The sequence below is a fragment of the Antennarius striatus genome, chromosome 9 (genome assembly GCF_040054535.1).
Source record: "Antennarius striatus isolate MH-2024 chromosome 9, ASM4005453v1, whole genome shotgun sequence".
In the NCBI taxonomy this organism is placed as follows: Eukaryota; Metazoa; Chordata; class Actinopteri; order Lophiiformes; family Antennariidae; genus Antennarius; species Antennarius striatus.
Genome location: NC_090784.1, coordinates 21613453 through 21638053, shown reverse-complemented (window position 1 = coordinate 21638053; position 24601 = coordinate 21613453). Strand labels below are relative to the sequence as shown.

At 40.5% G+C, this 24601-nt stretch overlaps 5 protein-coding genes across 5 annotated transcripts; all 5 read right to left on the bottom strand.

The window, feature by feature from the left end:
* Positions 1-413: 413 nt before the first annotated feature.
* On the bottom strand, positions 414-1274 carry LOC137601057 (zinc finger protein 879-like). The gene has a single exon (XM_068323054.1). The coding sequence runs from the start codon at positions 1272-1274 to the stop codon at positions 414-416; it is 861 nt and encodes a 286-aa protein (XP_068179155.1).
* A 789-nt stretch (positions 1275-2063) lies between these two features.
* LOC137601017 (zinc finger protein 502-like) lies at positions 2064-2687 on the bottom strand. Its single transcript, XM_068322997.1, has one exon. The coding sequence runs from the start codon at positions 2670-2672 to the stop codon at positions 2064-2066; it is 609 nt and encodes a 202-aa protein (XP_068179098.1). The 5' UTR covers positions 2673-2687.
* An 8702-nt stretch (positions 2688-11389) lies between these two features.
* Positions 11390-13906, bottom strand: LOC137601023 (zinc finger protein 502-like). The gene is made up of 3 exons (XM_068323005.1): positions 13589-13906; positions 12801-13076; positions 11390-12667 (listed from the first exon to the last, which is right to left on the bottom strand). Exons 1-3 carry the CDS (start codon positions 13650-13652, stop codon positions 11541-11543), a joined length of 1467 nt encoding a protein of 488 aa, XP_068179106.1. The 5' UTR covers positions 13653-13906; the 3' UTR covers positions 11390-11540.
* A 3722-nt stretch (positions 13907-17628) lies between these two features.
* Positions 17629-20239, bottom strand: LOC137601008 (zinc finger protein 345-like). Its single transcript, XM_068322976.1, has 2 exons — positions 19982-20239; positions 17629-19395 (listed from the first exon to the last, which is right to left on the bottom strand). Exons 1-2 carry the CDS (start codon positions 20151-20153, stop codon positions 17768-17770), a joined length of 1800 nt encoding a protein of 599 aa, XP_068179077.1. The 5' UTR covers positions 20154-20239; the 3' UTR covers positions 17629-17767.
* A 586-nt stretch (positions 20240-20825) lies between these two features.
* Positions 20826-24153, bottom strand: LOC137601022 (zinc finger protein ZFP2-like). The gene is made up of 2 exons (XM_068323004.1): positions 23910-24153; positions 20826-23317 (listed from the first exon to the last, which is right to left on the bottom strand). The coding sequence occupies exons 1-2, from the start codon at positions 23971-23973 to the stop codon at positions 21840-21842; spliced, it is 1542 nt and encodes a 513-aa protein (XP_068179105.1). The 5' UTR covers positions 23974-24153; the 3' UTR covers positions 20826-21839.
* Positions 24154-24601: the final 448 nt, after the last annotated feature.

The window sequence follows — 24601 nt, the reverse complement described above, 5'->3', positions numbered from 1 at the left end:
TCAGCTTTTGTGGGTCACAGGTGTTTCTGGAGCCTATCGCAGCAGACGTACGGGCACGAGGCAGGGAGATGTTATGGTCACGTTACGAGCTCCTCGCAGAAGAACACAGAAGACGAACAACCACTCACGCACACACTCTCACACCCATGGACAATTTGGAACCGACTGATTTGCCTTAGCTGCATCTTTTTGGAGATGATAGGAAACCAGAGTACCCACACAGACATGGTGATAACATACGAAACTCCATCCCCGCTGCCATCCCTGATCAGTGTGGGAGGGAGAAGGCCAGTTTAAGACAATAGATTTTGGATTCAAGGGAAAGCAGACTTCAGGATTGTGTTAGCCATGTTGAGGGATGAACCAATGCAGTCTGTGACTGCCTTGGTTCTAGTTTCAAAATGTAAGGCATCTCACTTTGTGTGGATTTTCATGTGCTTATTCAAGCCTGATTTCTGTGTGAAAGTTTTGCCACATGTTTTACAACTGTAAGGGTTCTCTCCTGTGTGGATTCTCATGTGGCAAGTCAAGGCAATATCTTGTGTGAAATGTTTTCCACATGTTTTACAACCGTAAGGTTTCTCTCCTGTGTGGATTTTCATGTGCGTATTCAAGTTTTGTTTCTGTGTGAAACTTTTGCCACATGTTTTACAACTATAAGGCTTCTCCCCTGTGTGGATATTCATGTGGTAAGTCAAGAAGGTTTCCCGTCTGAAATTTTTTCCACATGTTTTACAACCGTAAGGCCTCTCCCCTGTGTGGATTGTCATGTGTGTATTCAAACCTTTTTTCTGTGCGAAACTTTTGCCACATGTTTTACAACTGTAAGGCTTCTCCCCTGTGTGGAGTCTCATGTGGTGAGTCAAGCAGCTTTTCAGTCTGAAATGTTTGCCACATGTTCCACAACTATAAGGCTTCTCCCCTGTGTGGATTCTCTTGTGGAGAGTCAAGGGGTTTTTCCGTGTGAAACATTTGCCACACGTTTCACAACTGTAAAGCTTCTCCCCTGTGTGGATTTTCATGTGGTGATTCAAGGAGTCTTTCCGTTTGTAATGTTTGCCACATGTTTTACAACTATGAGGCTTCTCCTCTGTATGGAATTTCATGTGGTAATTCAACTTTGATTTGATTTTGAAATCTTTCCCACATGTTTTACAACTGTGAGGCTTCTCCCCTGTGTGGACTCTCATGTGCTTATCCAAGCTTGTTGTCTGCGTGAAACCTTTGCCACATGTTTTACAATTGTAAGGCTTCTCTTCTGTGTAGATTTTCATATGGATTCAGATTTCCACTGTTTCAAATGATAGTCTCGGATTGGGGCGATTTCAGTGTTCGATTTTAGGGGGGAAAAACGATGGAATGACGAGGTGTGGCACAAAGAAGATGGTTTATTCCCAAATCAATACAATTCTAATACAAAGAAAAATACCAGCGGACAGTAGGCTTTCCCTGTCTCCTGCACGGAGGAGAGCCAACACAATCTCAGTCAGTTTATTAATCCCAGAGGAAATTGCACATATCCACTGCTCAGGCATTACATAATGAATAAATGCTGGTAAACATACAGTATATACCTCTGACAATTCTATAAATACAAATTTGGTCTTCTTTGACTGAACTAAAAGACGAACAACCACTCACGCCCACACACTCACATCTATTGTGTGTAATGCAAGAATGAAAAAGATAATTTCCCCCTAAGGGATTATTAAAGTTGACTTTCTTTCTTCTTTGATTATTTGCTCAGAGACATTGGTTGTAGCCCAAACTGACTTCTCAATCTCTTCGGTATATTTCTTGAGCTTGTCACCAAGCTCGTCCTTCGTTCCAGAGGCAAGTCACATGCTAAAGTACCAAACAGTTGATTTAATTTTTGGTGTATTTAACCTGCATTACCGCATATTAAAATTACTCATTGTTGAGAACACTTTATTTAGGCCATGAAACATAGAAACTGAACAGAATCCTCACCTATAAATTCCAAAAACGGTAATACTTTTCTACAGCAAGGTGAATACATTTATGCGTACCTGAAAAATTCTCATTCAAAACTGTAAGGCCTTTCACTCTGTGTGGATTCTCATGTGTTTAGTCAAATGAGTATTCCTTCTGAAATCTCTCCCACATGTTTTACAACTATAGGGCTTCTCCCCTGTGTGGATTTTCATGTGCTGAATCAAGCTTGATTTCACTGTGAAATCTTTCCCGCATAATTCACAGCTGTGAGGCTTCTCCCCTGTGTGGGTTTTCATGTGCTGAATCATGCTTGATTTCACCATGAAATCTTTCCCACATGTTTTACAACTGTGAGGCTTCTCCCCCGTGTGAACTCGCATGTGGAGAGTCAAGCTGTTTTTCTGTCTGTAATGTTTCCCACATGTTTTACAAATGTGAAGGTTTTCCCCTGTGTGGATCTTCATGTGGTGAATCAACCCTGTTTTGACTGTGAAATCTTTCCCACATGTTTTACAACTGTAAGGCTTCTCCCCTGTGTGGATTCTCATGTGGACACTCAAAGAGCTCTTGCTTGTTAAACCTTTGCCACATGTCTTACAACTGTAAGGCTTTTCCCCTGTGTGGATTTTCATGTGAACAGTAAAAAGATCATTTCTTCTGAAATCTTTCCCACATGTTTTACAACTGTAAGGCTTGTCCCCTGTGTGAATTTTCATGTGGCGAGTCAAACTACTGCGTGTTGTTAAACTAGTCTTACATATTGTACAAACATATGGTTTCTTACTGGTGTCACTTTTTCTCTGAAATTGAAACTGAGACTCAATCTCAACATCTTTTCTGCTTCTTTCTCCTCTCTCATCATGGCTGATGGATACATGAGAACTGTTAGACATCAGCAGGTCTGTAGTTGCTGCTCTTACCGCAGAGCTTATAACTGGCAGCTTAAAAACAGACTCAGCTTTCATGTTCTGAGTTTGAACTTCACTGTGGTCATTTTCCTCAGATGTTAGAGTCAACATAACGACATCAGTCTCATCCTTCAGTACAAGCTGCTCTCCTTCCTGTCTGCTGTAAAGTTCCTCTGGGTCCTCTTTCAGGTGTAGAACCTCTGGTTCCTCTTGCTTCATACTGGACTTCACCTCCTGGTTCCAGAGCTGCTGGTCATCAGGAACCTCCACCTCCTCCTCCTTACAGACATGATGCTCTGGGCGATCTGGAGGACAACAAAAGGAGTACAGTGCTGCTGTGATGACACCAAAGTACTGTATATATTCAGGAACACATTTGATAAAATTTGGAATAATTTATCATTAATTCTTCCATTTTGCTCAATAAAATGACTTTTTTGGATACCTGTCTGTGCTGCACCATCTACAGCTTTTATGTACAGAGTCTGAACTTCACTGTGGTCATTTTCCTCATGCGTAAGAGGCAACATAACGACATCAGTCTCCTGCTTCAGTACAAGCTGCTCTCCCTCCTGACTGCTGTGCAGTTCCTCTGGTTCCTCTTTCAGGTGTAGAATCTCTGGTTCCTCTTTCAGGTGTAGAACCTCTGGTTCCTCTTTCAGGTGTAGAACCTCTGGTTCCTCTTTCAGGTGTAGAATCTCTGGTTCCTCTTGCTTCATACTGAACTTCACCTCCTGGTTCCAGAGCTGCTGGTCAGCAGGAACCTCCACCTCCTCCTTCTTACAGACATGATGCTGTGGACGATCTAGAGGGACAATAAAAAGAGTATGACACTGTTGTGATGACACATAAGTACACATGTGGGAGAGATTTGATAAGTTGTGGAATAATTGATCATTAAATTTAATTGATCTTCTCTTTTGTTCACTAAATGACTTTTTTGGATACTTGTCTGTGCAGCACCATCTTCACCTTTAATGTACAGAGTCTGATCTTCACTCTGGTCAATTTCCTCAGACGTAGGAGTCGACATAACGGCATCAGTCTCCTGCTTCAGTACAAGCTGCTCTCCGTCCTGACTGCTGCGGAGTTCCTCTGGTTCCTCTTTCAGGTGTAGAGGCTCTGGATCCTCTTGCTTCATACTGGACTTCATGTCCTGGTTCCAGAGCTGCTGGTCAGCAGGAACCTCCACCTCCTCCTCCTTACAGACATGATGCTGTGGGCGATCTAGAGGGACAACAAAAGGAGTGCAGCTGTTTCACGAGTCAAGGACCTGAAGTACTCTCAACACAGAAAGTCAGAAATACTTTTCTTTATGTCCATTTCTAAAGAACTTTAAATCATACAGTATACAAGAAATTAGGAGTTTTACTTTTCTCAATAAACAAACTGAAATTCAGTGTATCTTGTGTAGGTCAACAGACTGCGTTGCTCCAAGGTCCAATGATTTCTGATGCTTTGCAGGGTTTCTATTATTTTTTACTGAATCAAACTGTAAGCCAATCAAACTACAAAACAGCATCCAAAATATCACTAGTTGACTAATACAATCTCCACAAAACAAATGCAACACAAAATGTCCCAACTCTGGAAAACAATTAAACTTAAACAATTCTTAAATAAAATCAATATGAGCAATGATTTCCATAGAAATGGCTGCAACAACGCTGCTTTAATGACACAAATGCAGACATGCGAGAAAATGAGATTAAATTAAAGGACTAGATGGTACAAATCCATTTTTTAACCAGTTGTTAAAATATAAAATCAATTCATCATCAATTCTTCTTCTTTAAAACTTCTCTCATTAATTAAAATTAAGTTTTGTTTACCTATCTTGTGTGCCTTCAGTCCAGCTCTAAGGCAGAGATCCAGCAGGCAGTGCTGATGATTTATCGCTTCTTCCTTCTTGACAACAGTTTTTAGAAAAGTTCCAGAAATATCCTCATCAGTAGCTGTTAGTCGATTTTTAACAAAATCCTTCAAAGAGTCAAATGAAGACATTTTGTTAACGGAACTAAAGCAACACAAGCTATTCTAATAATTTCTCAGATTTCAGCGACGTAAAAGCTAATGCCACTACAAATTAAAAGTTTGTTGACTTCCGTTTGTTGCTGAAGATGTTTCACCTCTCATCCAAAAGGCTTCTTCAATTCTGGGATTGGTTGGTCGTGTCTCAGCTTCTTAACCCTGTGAGGTGTGGTCAGTGCTATTCATATTCCAAAGACCATTGTCGAGACTCAACTGGCTCCTCAACAATGGTCAATGGGCGTGCCAAGGGCTTTCAAGGGGGGTCACTGAAATGCAAGTTTCACCGAGCCTTTGTTTGGTGAAACTCAAGCTGAGACATGCTGAGGCACTGCCATAAAAAAGTGGAGCTGTGGTCAAAATTGAATAGAGTAGTATCTCCCCCCTGTATATTGGAATACGTTCACTTGAAAACCTCACGCTGTCACGCTTTTGGCGTCTACACGGAAGTTCAGGTCGCTACCTGACTTACAGTAGCCCTGGTTCACATATACCCCAACATATAGGAAACCAACACACACCACACCAACAATGGCATGGTGAGCCCATGTGTCTGGAAAGTCTGAAAAGCTGAGGAGAATCTTCAACAAACACAAGGTCCTATTTTAAGCTGAGTATTTTAAGCTGGGCAACACCCTCCAACGAAGACTGGTCCACCCATAAGACCCCACACCACAACAGCTTTTGGATAACCCCACAGCACACATTCAGAGGAGCAATCTGGTGTATGCAGTTAAATGCAATGAGGGATGCTCAGATGTCTACAAAGGGGAAACCAAACAACCACTACACAGGCGCATGGCTCGACACAGAAGAGCCGACACATCAGGACAGGACAGTCTGCCTTCACCTCAAGGAAGAGGGACACTCATTTCAGGACACCGATGTTCAGATCTTGGACAGGGAAGATAAATGGTTTGAGAGGAGTGAAAGAGGCCATCCACGTAAAAGTGGAGAAGCCATCTCTGAACTGGTGGGGTCGTCTGCGACATCACCTTTCTCCCATTTACAATCAGGTCCTTTCAAAACTCCGAAAAAGATTGTCTCAGTAGATTGACCCAGGTGATGTGCCTCATGCTAATGACCCTCATTAGCATACAAAGGTTAAACTCACATTTCAGCGACCCCCTTTGACACCCCCACCAACAATCATCGAGGAGCCAGACGGGTTTCAACGACCGTCGTTGGAATGTGAATAGCACTGACCACACCCCACAGGGTGAATAAACTGGGACATGATCAGCCCTACAGAACTGAAGAAGTCTCTTGGATTAGAGACGAAACGTCTTCAAGAACTTTCTTAAAGTCCAGTGGATTGACTTGAACAGCTTTGGATAATCAGCATATAGCCAACCCCCCACTGCTCACTTCATCAACCCACTTCAGCTGCCTCTTGGTTCTACTGCTCCGTTCCTCTTCACCCTCTATACTGTGGACTTCCTCTACAACCCTCCAACTTGTCACCTGCAGAAGCTCTCTCTCTTGTCCGCCTCATTACAGCGTCGACAGGGACTACAGAGAAGTGAACCAGGCCTTCACGGACTGGTGCCACTGGAACCGCCTCTGCATCAACACATAAACCAAGGAGCTGGTGGTGGGTTCCCGCATGTAAGCACTCTGCCCAGTGACAGTGGTGAACATTCAGAGAACGGACATTGAGCTTCAGCTATTTTTTCATGGAGCTGATTGGACAGCTGATTGGAAGTGAAGAGATATAAATATTATATACATGCTATTCACAATTTTGCTGGCTGCATAAGTATTTAGTTTTAATCATACAGTCGGTACTTTTCTATTACTCTGTCTCATTAATTTTCCACACACTTGAACTCATCTAATCTGACACTTGACACAACAGTTTAAATAACAATTCCATTTAGTGAAGTCTCTACGCTTCCTGGCTATCAGGACATAGGTGGTCTCAGTTCTTTGTTCACAGAATGAACCGGAACCGGAATCCACATTCCAGCGCCCACGGAGAAGGAGCGGCCGAACACTCGTCACAATCTAATTGGACCAGAAGACATCACATCATCTCATGCATATTCGTTATCTGAATTGTATAAAAATCACAAGGCATTGAGAGGGCGCTTATCTTAGCTGAGCTGTTGCAAGGGCCGTGTACGGCAGGTATTCAGGAAATCTGGGAAAAGCGCAGATACCTGTATTAAACTTGTCAGGAATCAACTCTTTGACTTATGACGATTGGCAAAGCCTCCTACTTTACCTGGATAAGAAGAACCCACGGAATAACGAAGTTTAAAAAGTACTATGCTTAAGAAGAGACTGGACGAGATGAAAAGACCAGCTTTGTCCTAGGATGCCCCATGGACTCGGTGGAGGTGGTGGAAGAGAGGAGGATGGCCACAGTTGTGTGGAAATAAAAGTAGAACATGACTTGAAAAAAGATTTATCTCATACTTGTCTTGCAAACAGCTTTTTATTTACTTCCACCAGTGAGATTTTTTTGTTGCTCAGAATGGTGTAAATTAAAATTACTCAGTTTGTTGCAAGATCAGTTTATTTTGACCATGGATCATATAAAACAGAACAGAATCATCATCTACATATTCCAAAAATAGTGATTCTATACCACAGCGGTGTGAACATGTTAAATGTGTGTCATCTATCACACCTGTAACTTTTTTCTTTTGTAGTGTGGATTTTAACGTGGTTTGTCAAGTTTGCTCTCATTGTAAAATGATTGCCACATGTTTTACAACCATATGGTTTCTCCCCTGTGTGGATAATCATGTGCTTAATCAAGTTTGTTTTCCATCTGAAAAGTTTCCCGCATGTTTTACAACTGTAAGGATTCTCCCCTGTGTGGACTTTCACATAGTTATTCAAGGTTGTTTTGAGTATGAAATGTTTGCCACATGTATTACAACCATAAGGCTTTTCTCCTGTGTGTATTCTCATGTGGCAAATGAAGCTTGTGTTTGATGTGAAATTAATACTGCATGCTTTACAACTGTAAGGTTTCTCCCCAGTGTATATTCGTTTGTGTAGTATTAAATCACAATTATTTCTAAAAAAATTTCCACATATTTCACAATTGTAAGGCTTCTCCCCTGTGTGGATCCTAATGTGGCGTGTCAAGTTTCTGAGTGTTGTTAAACCCTTCTTAGATATGTTACAAACATATGGCTTCTTACTGGTGTTAGTTGTTCTCTTGAATTGAAACTGGGACTCAATCACAACATCTTTTCTATTTGTTTCTTCTCTCTCATCATGACTGACATGAGAACTGTTAGACATAAGCAGGTCAATGTTTTCTGCTCCTAACACAGAGCTTATGACTGGCAGCTTAACAACAGACTCTGTTTGAGCTGCACCATCTTCAGCTTTCAAGTACAGAGTTGGATCTTCACTGCAGTCTTTTCCATCAGAGGTAGGAGTCAACATAACAGCATCAGTCTCCTGCTTCAGTAAAAGCTGCTCTCCCTCTTGACTGCTGTGGAGTTCCTCTGGTTCCTCTTTCAGGTGTAGAACCTCTGGTTCCTCTTGTTTCATACTGGACTTCACCTCCTGGTTCCAGAGCTGCTGGTCAGCAGGAACCTCCACCTCCTCCTCCTTACAGACATGATGCTGAGAGTGATCTGGAGGGACAACAACAGGAGTATCACACTTGTGGGTGCAGCAGTGCAGCTGCCTCAATAACATAGAACCTGAAGTTCTTTTGCTCTCAACACAGAAAGTGAGAAATAAAAGTCTTAAATCCAAAATTCTTCTTTAACACCATGTACCAAAGAGCTTGAAATCATGCAGTTTACAAGAAATTAGGATCTTTACGGTTATAATGTTGATGAGTAGTCAATACCGTTTCAGCCCACCAGGTGGAGTCTATGTTTTTAGAGCAATACCTGCACAGTACAAGTTATGTCTCAAGCTAGAAGAATGTGCAGCTATCGATCTCTGTAAATACCTGTTTTAAACTTTCATAAATGTTACCACTCAATATAATATCTTATATGGTTACCACATATTTTTGGCAATGAAGTGAACTGACATTTTTTAGCTGGTAAAATGATGTGCTACCCAGCAAACTTTAGGTGGGTATCTTCACGAGTGGAAGCCTGAGCAGCGCAGATGAGCCTGGCGACATACAGATAAACAGAGCACCAACTAATACAATCTCCGCAATACAAATGCAACATAGAATTTCCCAACTCTAGAAAACAATGGAACTTAAACAATTCTTTTATAAAATTATGCTAGCTATGAACTATGCTTTCCATAAAAATGGCTTCAACAACGCTGCGGTGATGACACAAACGCAGACATGCGAGGTAATGAGTAACCATTTGATGAAAGTATAAAATTAATTAACCGTCAAATATTCTGTTTCGTTAATTAAAGTGACGTTTTGTTTACCTATCCAGTGTAACTTTAGTTGGGCTTGAGGGCAGAGATCCAGCAGTCTGCGCTGACGATTCATCTCTTCTTCCTTCTTGACGACAGTTGTTTTGAAAGTTCAAAATATATCCTCATCAGCAGCTGTTAGTCGATTATTAACAAAATCGTTCATTTTGTTAAAGGAAGTAAATACAGCATAAACTAATATAATATCTGCGTTCACTGATTTCAGGAACATGGAAGCTAAAGCTCCGAAAAAAGATTTGTTGACTTCCGCTTATTGACTTCCGCTTGTTGTCCCCCAGAAAAACCTCCGACTATGAAATCGTCCAGGTTTTTTTTTCCGCCGAGATGTCGGTATGGATTCAGTATTCCACTGTTTCAATCGGTGGAAAGGTAAAATCTACTTCCATTTATTTCCTATTTCACTAGTCATTGAAAAATCCGAGGACAAGATTCCCAGTTAAATCGGGGCAGCAGTAGATCGGTTTACATCGACCTGGGGACCTGAGGATGACCAGTTCAAGAGCAGCGTGGACAAAAAAGTGTGATTGTGAACTGATAGCTGGAGAGATTCCAGCTCTGCTCCAGAGCACTACCGATGCCACTGTGTCCTCGTGTGTGTGTGTGTGTGTGTGTGTGTGTGTGTGTGTGTGTGTGTGCGTGTGTGTGTGTGTGTGTGTCTAATATAGGAAGGAATTAATAAAAAATTAAGGAAACTTAACAAAAGTACTCCATGAGATTCTTCTGTTTCGTTTTAGTATTAAATCACATGGGTGTTTAGTTTCCTTCTTGACTCAAATGTGACGGTTTTGAGAGTGCTCTCTTTATGTGTTTGTATTTTAGTTCTTATTTTAAATGAACGTAATGCACACTTCAACATTAAATACATATTAAGATGATAAAAATAGGAGCACAAATAAAACCCATGAAAATAGGCAAAACAAAGAATGTAAATATTTTCACTTTTTCTTTTTCTGCAACCACTTTTATGGAGGAGATTGAACAATAGCGTCAATGAGGTTTTTAGATAATCTTTAATGATCTCTTGCAAATCTGGTTTCATTTTCCTCAGGGACTGACTTCCAGAAGAACCTCATTTCTAAAGAGTCTAAAGGCAAGTGGAGTCTTTACAAATATGGCCTCACGAACAAAGATTTTTGTTAAAGTCTGAAAACCAACATTTGTGTTTCAATAACATTCAAAAATTATGACTTTACAGTAAAGACAAAACAATCATTCATTTGTGAGTTCTCCCCCAAGAGCTGCCCCCTTATCATGGTGGGGGACTTTGGCCCAGGGTTGGGGCTCGTATGCGAGCGCTTGGTGACCGGACCGGGCTCAGCCCAAAACGACAAGGTGGGACCAACCTCCGGTGACTCACCATCCGCCGAGGAAATTGCCGTTGACGGGTGCAGTGTGGATTGGGTGGCAGTCATCAGCATGGGGTTCAATCAGCAATTTGTGGTTCAATTCCCACCAAGCCATCCTCAGAGTGTGAGCTGAGCATGGGAGGTGTCAGCTCACCTCCCAGCCACTATCGAGGCGCCATTAAGCAAGGCACTGTCTCTCTTACAAGCTGCTCATTTGGGGTGCACCCCAAAGTCGCAACCCGTCACTCTGCCTCCCCCTATATACTGATTGCTATAATTGCATGCCTACAGGCCCCTAGTGTGTTGTGTTCAGGGGCCTGTACACAACTGTGTATATATGAATGTAACTGTATGTATGAGTGTAAAGACAATTTCCACGTAGGGGATAACCAAAATGGACTTTCTTCTTGTTCTCTACAATTTTTCCAAGACAAACAGCTTGGGCTATTTTGTCTTTGCACTCACAACCACAGGCAGTTTTGAATCCTTGCTTGAAAAGTACAGTGTCTAGTTTTTGTCACTGGCTGAGCCACCTCTTGGTTCTACTGAACATGATGTTCCTTTTGCTGTCTTCAAGTTCTTTGTCTTCTTTCTTGGTTTCATTTGTGGTTTCCTTCAGAATGTCTCAGTTGTAGTGGTGACCATCTCTCTGATGACAGCTGACAATAACTCCTTGCTCCTCCTTCGTTCTAAAGATGAGCTGCATGCTACAGTAATGTACAGTTAATTTACTTTTGATGTACTTGACATGTAAAAGAAAATTACTCAATTGATAAAAGTTTATTCAGGACATGACACAAAGAAAAAGAATCATCACCTATAAATTCCAAAAACAGTGATTAACTACAGTAGGGTGGACACTTTTAAAGTGTCAAAAACATACCTGAAAAATTCTCATTCAAAACTGTAAGGCTTTTCACTCTGTGTGGATTCTCATGTGTTTAGTCAAATGAGTATTCCTTCTGAAATCTCTCCCACATGTTTTACAACTGTAAGGCTTCTCACCTGTGTGGATTTTCATGTGCTGAATCAAGCTTGATTTCGCTGTGAAATCTTTCCCGCATAATTCACAGCTATGAGGCTTCTCCCCTGTGTGGGTTTTCATGTGCTGAATCATGCTTGATTTCACCATGAAATCTTTCCCACATGTTTTACAACTGTGAGGCTTCTCCCCCGTGTGAACTCGCATGTGGAGAGTCAAGCTGTTTTTCTGTCTGTAATGTTTCCCACATGTTTTACAAATGTGAAGGTTTTCCCCTGTGTGGATCTTCATGTGGTGAATCAACCCTGTTTTGACTGTGAAATCTTTCCCACATGTTTTACAACTGTAAGGCTTCTCACCTGTGTGGATTCTCATGTGCTGAATCAAGCTTGCTTTCACCGTGAAATCTTTCCCACATGTTTTACAATTGTGAGCCTTCTCCCCTGTGTGGATTCTCATGTGGAGAGTCAAGCTGTTTTTCTCTCTGAAATGTTGTCCACATGTTTTACAACCATAAGGCTTCTCTCCTGTGTGGATTTTCATGTGGCGAACCAAGCTAGTGCGTGTTGTCAAACTATTCTTACATATTGTACAAACATATGGTGTCTTAATGGAATTATTTGTTCTCTGGGACTGTACCTGAGAGTCAACCTCAGCATCTCTCCTGCTTGTTTCTCCTCTCTCATCATGGCTGATGGATACTTGAGAGCTGTTAGAGATCAGCAGGTCAGTGTTCGCTGCTTGGACCACAGAGCTGATAACTGGAAGGTAGACAACAGACTTTGTCTGTGCTGCAACATCTTCAGCTTTCATGTACAGCGTCTGATCTTCACACTGGTCATTTTTGTCAGATGTAATAGTCAACATAACAACATCAGTCTCCTGCTTCAGTACAAGCTGCTCTCCCTCCTGCCTGCTGTGGAGTTCCTCTGGTTCCTCTTTCGGGTGTAGAAGCTCTGCGTCCTCTTGTTTCATACTGAACTTCACCTCGTGGTTCCAGAGCTGCTGGTCAGCAGGAACCTCCACGTCCTCCTCCTTACAGACATGATGCTGTGGGGGATCTGGAGGGACAAAAAAGAGAGTATCACGTTGTTGTGATGACACAAATCTACATATTTGGGGAAAAGTTTGATAATATGTGGAATAATTGATTGTTAAATCTTTTTTTTTTATTAAAATGACTTTTTAGGATACCTGTCTGTCCTGCATCATCTTCAACTTTCATGTACAGAGTCTGATCTTCACTCTTGTCACTTTCCTCAGAAATAGGAGTCAACATAACGACATCAGTCTCCTGCTTCAGTACAAGCTGCTCTCCTTCCTGACTGCTGTGGAGTTCCTCTGGTTCCTCTTTCAGGTGTAGAACCTCTGGTTCCTCTTGCTTCATACTGAACTTCACCTCCTGGTTCCAGAGCTGCTGATCAGCAGGACCCTCCACCTCATCTTTACAGAAATGATGCTGTGGGCGATCTGGAGGGGAAACAAAAGGAGTATGATGCTTGTGGGTGCAGCTGAGCAATGCCTCACTAACCTAGGACCTGAAGTTCTTTTGCTTTCAACACAGAAAGTCAGAAGTCTTCAATCAAAAATTCTTCTTAACCACCATTTACTGAAGAGCATGAAATCATGAGGTATAGAAGAAATTAGGAACTTTACTTTTCTAAATCAAAAACTCATTTCTGATGTTTCTCGGTTTTTAAAAAAAAAATTATTTTATACTGAATACAACAGCCAATAAAACTGTACAAAACAGCATCTAAAACTATAATCTCCACGAGAAAATGCAACGTTGAATTTCTCAACTCTAGGAAAGAACTGAACGTAAACAATTCTAATATAAAATCACTCCTAACTATGAACGACGCTGCTGTGACGACACAAACTGAGACATGCGAGGAAATGAGTAACCCTTTTGATTAAAATATAACGTTGATTCATCGTCAAATCTTCCGTTTCCTAAAGTAAAATGACGTGTTGTTTACCTATCCTGTGGAACATCAGTTCGCCTCTGAGACAGAGATCCAGCAGTCTGCGCTGACGATTCATGTCGTCTTCATCCTTCAGTTTGTTTTTTTTTTAAAATTCCAAAAACATCCTCATCAGCAGCTGTTGGTCGATTTTTAACAAAATCCGTCAAACAGTCAAATGAAGACATTTTGTTAACGGCACTAAATACAACACAAACTAAGTTAATATCGACTTTCTCTAATTTCAGAAAGCTAAAAAAAAAAAAAAAAAAAAAAAGCTAACGCGACAGAAAGGGCTTGTTGACTTCCGCTTGTTGACTTCCGCTTGTCCCCCAGAAAACAAACTCCGACTAGGAATCCATAGCTGCTTAAATCAGTCCGTTGACTTTTTTCTTTTCTGGAATTGGTTGGTCTTGTTTTAACTTATTAACCCTGTGAGGTGTGGTCGGTGCCATTCATATTTCAACGACTATTAATCGAAACCCGTCTGGCTCCTTAACAATAGTTGATGGGGTTGTCAACAGGTGTCAAAAGGAGGGGTGAGGGCGGGCGTCATCAGGACCCTGCAGAATAGGGCTGACATGTTACCAACCAGTACCCAAGACCAGGCAAAAGGACCTAAACACCTGAAAGATTCAATGAAAACTTCTGGACACCCTGACTGGACCTTTGTGAAGGTTCACGCAAGATCCAGAAAGGAAAACAACCCAGTGACGACAGAAGAGAAAAAACAGACTTAATAAGTGATTCCGTACCTTCCGTAAAAACTGATTTTTAACAAACACCAGATTCCTGTTTATTTTAAGCCAAGCAACATCCTTAAATGAAGACTGGTCCATCCAAAAGACCCCACACCATACTGTCAGAAGCGCAACCTGGTGTATGGAGTTCAATGTAGGGAGGAATGCTCAGATGTCTACATAGGGGAACATGACTCAACACAGAAGACCAAACTCATCAGGACAGGACTCAGCAGTCTTCCTTCACCTCAAGGAGTGACACTCGTTTCAAGATATCCATTAGCTAACAAAGGCTCTGTGAAACTCGAATTTCAATGACCCCTCTGACACCAAAAGCTGTTTAAGACCAAGAGACTTCTTCTCTTGGATGAGAGACGAAAGGCCTTCAAGAACTTTTTTCACGTCCAGTGGATTGATTTAAACAGCTTATGGATAACCATGACCTGGATGACTGACAACCTACACAGACATCTTTGACACCCTTTGGCACCATATCGACCATTGTTGAGGAGCCAGATAGGTTTCAAGAATAGTTGTTGGATAATAAATAGTGTTACGGCCAGCTCATAGACCGCAACAAAATAAGAAGATACACAGCGGGTGGCTCACAAACTTTGTGACACAAAGTTAACAAAGGTTTATGAAACAAAAACAAATCCATACAATAAAGCAGCGTGGCAGTATTCACAAACACAGTCGTCCTCCAAGTCCTCCACTGGACCGTCTGTTCGGGAAAGTGATGCGTGGCACTGACTTGGCAGGTGGGGTTAAATAACCTGGGAGCACCGACCAGGTGTTCCCAGTTACTGACTGAAGCTGATGATGCTGCTCAGCTGTGGACCTGCAAAACAAAGCACAGAACTATGTGGAAGGACCACGGCCCTGGAGCCGTGTCAATAACCACACCTCACAGGTTTAATAAGCTGAGACCAGACCAACCACCAACAGAACTAAAGAACCCTATTGGATTAGATGTGAAAGGTCTTCAACAAAATTTCTTAGTCCCGTGGATTGATTTAAACTACTTTGGAAAACCATGGTCTAAAAAAATGAGAACCTACACAGGCAGACAGCTGGTGTGGTTCCAGCTCTCCTTCAGAGCACAGCTGAGGTGTCGTACTGTGTGTGTGCTCCAGCCTGTATGTGTCTGACATGGAAAAAAATAACCCCCCCCCCTCAGTGACTAATTTAGGAACTAATAAAAATTAAGGAATTCTAAGAACAGGTGTACTGCATCAGATTCTTCTGTTTCATCTTAGAATTAATTCACATGGGTGTTTAGTTTACTTTTGACTCAAATGTGATAGTTCTGAGACAGAGATCTCTTTGTGTGTTAGTGTTTTAGTTCTTATTTTAAATTAACATAATGCCCACTTTAACATTAATTATGAAAAAAAAACGAGCCAAAACAAAGAAAACCTGAGAAAATTGTGAAATCACAGAATATGAACACCTTCACCCTTTCATTTTCTGTAACCAATTTTATTGGGGAGATTGAACAATAACATCGATGAGTTTTATAAATAACCTGTAATGATCTCTTACAAATTTGTTTTTCATTTTTCTCAGGGACCGATTTCCAGAAAATCTTGGTTAAAGAGTCTTAAGGAGGGGGTTATAGAGGTCGCTGGTGCCTAACCCAGCAGACTTAAGGGCATGAGGCGCGGAGATTTTTTCGGACATGTTACCAGCTCGTCGCAGAACCACACGAAAGATGAACTCACACACACACATAGACACATCAAGATTAATTTCTTAAGATGACAAAAAATTAATTCAAATGAAAAAGAGAATACTTACTAGAGATGCTGACAAAAACCATCGTTCTTTCTTTGCACAGAAAGACCTCACTGACGGTCATGAAGGTGATCTCTGCAGAGGGCTGTGTGCGGACATTTTTTCCCATACTCCACAGTTTCTTCTGTTTCTCAATTTCATGCTCAGTTAGTTCAATTTTGGTTGTAAAAATAGGTCAGAAATTTTGTTAGTTTTCTAATAAACCAGTGGTGGTCATGAGTGACCACCACTGGGTTTATTAATGTTTTTACTGCCATTATCAATTCAGCAAATAATAATAATTAAACTTTATTGATGAAATAAAGACTGTATAAAGTCATGCCTTGGCACCATATAATTAATAACACACTCCACTCACAACATTCAGGTGGAGTGATGTAGATCTAGCAAAGCTCCAAAACAAGAACACAAATGAGGATGGGTCACCATCTGGTTGTGAATAGAGTCTTTCTTGTAAAAGAGGTAGAGAGAATACAGGTGTTTCACTGTACAGAAAAAAGACAGCACTGTTGATTTACTCATTCAAACCATTAATGTGGACTCAGTCACATCTCATTCATTTAACAGGAACGCACAAGCCCGGAGAAAACAAAACAGAAACAAACACACAAATCTTTGGATTTTTCTGTATTGGCCTCTCATTCACTAAATGCATTCTGTCTTTTTGAGCTGTTAAAATGAAAATAATTGTAGCACTAATAATAAAACAGCAAAAACATTAATAATGATAATGATATAGTGTGCTAAAACAACAATAATGCCATCCTATCATACTACAAACCTCAGTAACATGTCAAAAGTAGTGGAAAACAAGCCCTACAGTCCCAATCATAAAAGCATACCTGCATGCACACAACATGTACACAACATGTACATTATCTCTCTACCATTCTTGCACTCAGCTGATGATACAAAGATAATAATGACCAATGCTGAGCGGTAAGGAATGAAAAAGAAAAACAGTGTACATTTCAAATAGTAAAATCAGTCAAATGACATACAAAAACATCGTCTTGGCTGCATGTTTTTTGGAGGCGAGAGAAAACCAGAGAACCCACACAGCATAGGAAAAACAAACAAGAAAAAAGATTTTGCAAAGAAAGGGCTCAACACTGTCTTGCTGAGGTGACAGTGTTACCCACTGCACCACCATGCCTGAACAGCTGGCGATTCGTCTTTTCAGTTTCAACAGTAATGAGTAATGGCCTTGTTGGGTTGTTCTCTGGAATTTTTGTCAATTAAATCTGCGTTACTGTATATTACAATTACTCAATTGTAAGAAGAGTTTATTATGGTCATGAAACACAGAAACAGAACAGAATTATTACCTATAAATTCCAAAAAGAGCAATACTTTACGACAGCAGGGTGGACATGTGTGTCAAAAATATACCCAAAATGTTCTCATTTAGAAGTGTAACGTTTGTCACTCTGTGTGGATTCTCATGTGGCGATTCAAGTTTGTTTCCTGTGTGAAATGTCTCCCACATGTTTTACAACCGAAAGGCTTCTCACCTGTGTGGATTCTCATGTGCTCATTGAAGTCTGATTTATAAATGAACTGTTTGTCACATGTTTCACAACTGTAAGGCCTCTCACCTGTGTGGATTTTCATGTGGTAATTCAATTTTGCTTTATATGTAAAATGTTTCCCACTTTTAATAATCATAAAGCTTCACACCTGTGTGGATTTTCATGTGTTTTGTTAACTGACTACGTTGTCTAAAATCTTTGCAACATGTACCACATCTGTAAGGTTTTTCAACAGTGTGGATTCTCATGTGGCAAGTCAAGCTTGAGTTCGTTCTGAAATGTTTCCCGCATGTTTTACAACCGTAAGGCTTCTCACGTGTATGGATTCTCAGATGGTCAGTCAAGATTGATTTACGTCTGAAATGTTTGCCACATGTTTTACAACTGTAAGGCCTCTCACCTGTGTGGATTTTCATGTGGCGATTCATGACTGATTTATACATGAACTGTTGGCCACATGTTTTACAACCGTAAAGCCTCTCACCTGTGTGGATTTTCATGTGGCAATTCAAGTTTGCTTTATATGTGAAATGTTTCCTACATGTTTTACAACCATAAAGCTTCACACCTGTGTGGATTTTCTGGTGTTTTGTTAACTGACTACGTTGTCTAAAATCTTTGCGACATGTACCACATCTGTAAGGTTTTTCAACAGTGTGGATTCTCATGTGGCAAGTCAAGTTTGAGTTCGTTCTGAAATGTTTCCCGCATGTTTTACAACCGTAAGGCCTCTCACCAGTATGGATTCTCAGATGGTCAGTCAAGATTGATTTACGTCTGAAATGTTTGCCACATGTTTTACAACCGAAAGGCTTCTCACCTGTGTGGATTCTCATGTGCTCGTTCAATTCTGATTTACATATGAACTGTCTGCCACATGTTTCACAACTGTAAGGCTTCTCACCTGTGTGGATTTTCATGTGGTAAGTTAGGCTTTTTTTATGTCTGAAATGTTTGCCACATGTTTTACAACCGTAAGGCTTCTCACCTGTGTGGATTCTCATGTGGTGATTCAAGCTTGTTTTCTGTGTGAAATGTTTGCCACATGTTTTACAACCGTAAGGCTTCTCCACAGTTTGGCTTTTCATGTGTTTAGTCAAATGATCACTCTTTCTGAAATTTTTGCAGCACGTTTTATAACTGTCAGCTGTCTCCTTAGTCAAGCTTGTTTTCAAATTGAAATGATTGCAACATGATTTACAACTCAAAGAGTTCTCCCTTGTGTGAATTCTTACGTGGATTTTGAAGCTTCTCTGTTGTGTGTAACCCTTTTTACATATTGTACAAACATATGGCTTCTTGCTGGTGTTACTTGTTCTCTGGGATTGAAACTGAGACTCAATCTCAACATCTTTTCTGCTTGTTTCTCCTCTCTCATCATGGCTGATGGATACATGAGAGCTGTTAGACATCAGCAGGTCAATGTTTGCTGCTCCCACCACAGAGCTGATAACTGGCAGGTTGACAACAGACTCTGTCTGTGCTGCACCATCTTCAGCTTTCATGTACAGAGTCTGATCTTCACTGTGGTCATTTTCCTCAGAAATAGGAGTTAACATAACGACATCAGTCTCCTGCTTCAGTACAAGCTGCTCTCCCTCCTGACTGTCGTAGAGTTCCTCTGGGTCCTCCTTCAGGTGTAGAGGCTCTGGATCCTCTTGCTTCATACTGGACTTCACCTCCTGGTTCCAGAGCTGCTGGTCAGCAGGAACCTCCACCTCCTCCTCCTTACAGACATGATGCTGTGGACCATCTGAAGGACAACAAAAGGACTATGACGCTTGTGGGTGCAGCAGTGCAGCTGCCTCACTAACCTAGGACCTGAAGTTCAACACAGGATTTCAGAAATAAAAATCTTCAATCTGAAACCTGTCCATTTACATAAGACCTTTAAATCATACAGTATACAAGAAATTGGGAGTTTCACTTTTCTAAATAACCAAACTGAGATTCCGTGTGTCTTGTGTAGGTCAACAGACTGTGTTGCTACAAGGTCCAGTGATTTCTGATCTGTCGCAGGGTTTCTATTATTTTATACGGAACGTGACAGTCAATCAAACTGCATAAAACAACATCCAAAACATCACTGGTTGACTAATACAATCTCCACAATGCAATTGTAACGCAGAGTTTCTCTACTCTAGAAAACAATGGAACTTAAACAATTCTTATATAAAAATCATTCTTAACTGTGAAGTATGCTTTCCATAGAAATGACAACGCTGCTGTGACGACACAAATGCAAGCATGCAAGGAAATGAATATCCATTTGATGAAAGTATGAAATGAATTAACCGTCAAATATTCTGTTTGGTTAACTAAAATGACGTGTTGTTTACCTATCCTGTGTAACTTCACTTCGGCTCTGAGGCAGAGATCCAGCAGTCTGCGCTGACGATTCATCTCTTCTTCCTTCTTGGTGAAAGTCTTTTGAAAAGTCCCAAAAATATCCTCATCTGCAGATGTCAGTCGATTTTTAACAAATTCCTTCAAAGAGTCAAATGAAAACATTTTGTTAACGGAACTAAATACAACACAAACTAGTATAATATCGACTTTTTTTTAATTTCAGGCTATTAAAAGCGAACGCTCCTGAAAAGTATGTTGACTTCCGCTTGTTGTCCCCCAGAAAAACGTCCGGCTAGGAACTCGACCAAGTTTTTGTCCGCTGTAGCTGACGGTAGGGATTCAGAATTCTACTTTTCTAACTGGATAGAAGGTCGAATCTGTGTCCACCAGCTCTTTAAAAATCCGAAGAAGACATGTCTTTCAAATAAAACCTACAACATTAAAACTGAAAAAACTCCAGAAATATGTTCTATATGCTCCGCTTGGTCTGTGGTGTAACCCACATAATTTTTCTGTAACGATAAATGGGTGTGGGTTCTCTAGGGTTAAATAAATACAATACCATGTCTTCTTTTTCATGATCAGTGGTGGTCATGACTGCCCACCACTGGGTTTATTAATGTTTTCACTGCCATTATCAATTTAGAAAATAAGAATAATAATAATTAAACTTTATTGATGAAATAAAGACTGTATAAGGTCATGCCTTGGCACCATAGAATTAATTACACACTCCACTCACAACATTCAGGTGGAGTGATGTAGATCTAGCAAAGCTCCAAAACAAGAACACAAATGAGGATGGGTCACCATCTGGTTGTGAATACAGAGTCTTTATTGTAAAAGAGGTAGAGAGAATACAGGTGTTTCACTGTACAGAAAAAAGACAGCACTGTTGATTTACTCATTCAAACCATTAATGTGGACTCAGTCACATCTAATTCATTTAACAGGAACACAGACGCCCGAAGAAAACAAACAAAACAGAGAAACAAACACACAAATCTTTGGATTTTTCTCTATTGGCCTCTCATTCACTAAATGCATTCTCATTTTTTGCGCTGTTAAAATGAAAAGAATTGTAGCACTAATAATAATCAGCAATAACATTAATGATAATAATAATATAGTGTGCTAAAACAGAAATAATTCCATTCCATTCAACCACAAACCTCAGTAACACGTCAAAAGTAGTGGAAAACAAGCCCTACAATCCCAATAATAAAAGCACACCTGCATGCACACTTCTTCTCCTTTCGGTTTTTCCCTTCAGGGGTCGCCACAGCAAATCAATTGCCACCATCTAACCCCGTCTTCTGCGTCCTCTTCTCTCACACCAACTACTTTCCTGTCCTCCACACATTTTCACTCGACCTTTCTTGTACTCAGCTGATAATACAAAGATCATAACGACCAATGCTGACTGGTAAGGAAAGAAAAACAGTGTACATTTCAAATATTAAAAACATGCATAATGACATACAAAAATATTGCCTTGGCTGCATGTTTTTGAAGGTGAGAGAAAACCAGAGAACCCACACGGATGTGGGAGAAAAACCAAACACTGCACAAAAAGGAGTCAACACTGTCTTGCTGGAGTTTTGTCTTTTCAGTTTTACTGGTAATGAGAAGTGACCTTGCTGGGTTGTTCTCTGGAATTTTTGTAAACTAAATCTGCGTTAATGTATATTAAAATTGCTGAATTGTACGAGTAGTTCATTTTGGCCATGAAACAAAGAAATAGAACAAAATCATCACCTATAAATTCCAAAAACAGTGATACTTTAGGACAGAAGGGTGGACAGGTGCGTCATAACCTGAAAAGTTCTTTTAGAAATGTAAGGTTTGTCACTCTGTGTGCATTCTCATGTGTCTGGTCAAAAAATCCTTCCTTGTGAAATCTTTCCCACATGTCTCACAACTGTAAGGCTGCTCACCTATGTGGATTCTCATGTGGCTATACAAGTGTGATTTCTTTGTGAAATGTTTCCCACATGTCTTACAACCATGAGGCTTCACACCTGTGTGGATATTCATGTGTTCTGTTAAATAACTGGGACTTCTAAAATCTTTGCCACATGTATCACATCTGTAAGGTTTTTCATCAGTGTGGACTCTCATGTGATAAGTTAAACAATTCTTGCTTCTGAAACGTTTCCCACATGTTTTACAACCGTAAGGCTTCTCACCTGTGTGGATTCTCGTGTGTGCTGTTAAGTGACTACGACTACTAAAATCTTTGCCACATGTATCACATCTGTAAGGTTTTTCAGCATTGTGGATTCTCAGGTGATTAGTCAAACAATCCTTCCTTCTGAAGTTTTTCCCACACATTTTACAATCGTAAAGCTTCTCACCTGTGTGGATTGTCGAGTGGGAAGTCAAGGTCCTTTTTCGACTAAAATGTTTGCCACATGTTTTACAACCGTAAGGCTTCTCACCTGTGTGGATTCTCATGTGGTGAGTCAAGGTCATTTTCCGTCTGAAATGTCTGCCACATGTTTTACAATCATAAAGCTTCTCCCCCGTGTGGATTCTTATGTGGCGATTCAAGTTAGTTTTCAAAGTGAAATGTTTTCCACACGTTTTACAACCATAAGGCTTCTCACCAGTGTGGATACTCATGTGGATTATCAAGTTTTTTTTCCATGTGAAATGTTTTCCACATGTTTTACAACCGTAAGGCTTCTCACCAGTGTGGATTCTCATGTGCTTATTCAAGTCTGTTTTCCAAGTGAAATATTTGCCACATGTTTTACAACCATAGGGCTTCTCCCCAGTTTGGCTTTTCATGTGGTTAGTCGAATCATTACTACTTCGGAAATTTTTGCAGCATGTTTTAGAACTGTCAGGCTTCTCTTTAGTCAAGTTTTTTTTTATATTGAAATGATTGGAACATGATTTAGACTTCATTTCGACATCTTTTCTGCTTGTTTCTCCTCTTTCATCATGGCTGATAGATACATGAGAGCTGTTAGACATCAGCAGGTCAATGTTTGCTGCTCCCACCACAGAGATTATAACTGGCAGGTTGACAACAGAATCTGTCTGTTCTGCACCATATTCAGCTTTCATGCTGAGGATAGTCTGATCTTCACACTGGTCATTTTTGTCAGATGTAATAGTCAACATAACAACATCAGTCTCCTGCTTCAGTACAAGTTGCTCTCCCTCCTGCCTGCTGTGGAGTTCCTCTGATTCCTCTTTCAGGTGTAGAAACTCTGGATCCTGTTGCTTCATACTGGACTTCACCTCCTGGTTCCAGAGCTGCTGGTCAGCAGGAACCTCCAACTCCTCCTCCTTACAGACATGATGCTGTGGACCATCTGGAGGAACAACAAAAAGAGTATGACGCTTGTGGGTGCAGCAGTACAGCTGCCTGACTGACGTAGGACCTGAAGTTCTTTTGCTCTCAACACGGAAAGTCAGAAATAAAAGACTTCCAACCGATATTCCTCTTCACGAACATTTACTGAAGACCTTGAAATCATACAGTGTACAAGAAATAAGGAGTTTTCTTTTGTAAATAAACAAACTGAGATTCCGTGTGTCTTGTGTAGGTCAACAGACTGTGTCCAGTGATTTCTGATGCTTCACAAGGTTCCTATTATTTTGTACTAAATGTGACAGTCAATCAAATTGCATAAAACATCATCCAAATCATCACTGGTTGACTAATACAATCTCCACAATGCAATTGTAACGCAGAGTTTCTCTACTCTAGAAAACAATAGAACTCAAACAAATCTCATATAAAAATCATTCTTAACTGTGAAGTATGCTTTCTATAGAAATGACAACACTGTTGTGATGACACAAATGCAAGCATGCGAGGAAATGAATGACCATTTGATGAAAGTATAAAATTAATTAATCGTCAAATATTCTGTTTCGTTCATTAAGGGACGTGTTGTTTACCTATCCTGTGTAACTTCACTTCGGCTCTGAGGCAGAGATCCAGCAGTCTGCGCTGTGGACTCATCTCTTCTTCCTTCTTGGTGAAAGTCTTTTGAAAAGTCCCAAAAAAATATCTTCATCAGCAGCTGTTAGTCGATTTATAACAAAATCCTTCAAAGAGTCAAATGAAGAAATTTTGTTAACGGAACAAAATACAACACAAACTAATGTAATACCGACTTCCGCTGATTTCAGCAACCTCAAAGCTGACGCTCCTAGAAAGGATTTAACTTCCGCTTAATGACTTCCGTTTGTTGTCCCCCAGAAAAACCTCCGACTAGGAAGTCGTCCAGGTTTTTTTTTTCCGCCGAGATGTCGGTATGGATTCAAAATTCCACTGTTTCAATCGATAGAAAGGTAAAATCAACTTCCATTTATTTCCTATTTCACTAGTGATTGAAAATTCCGAGGACAAGATTTCCAGTTAAATCGAGATTCCAGCTCTGCTCCAGAGCACTACCAATGTGTCCTTGTTTGTGTGTGTGTGTGTGTGTGTGTGTGTGTGTGTGTGTGTGTGTGTGTTTGTTTGTGTGCTTGTGTGTTCCCGTCTGAGCGACTATTGTTGGGATTCATGAAAACCGCCACAAGTGATTTGTGTAAGTCACGTCCTTTTGATGACTTTGATGTAGAAAAAGTAATAATAAAGTTAGGCA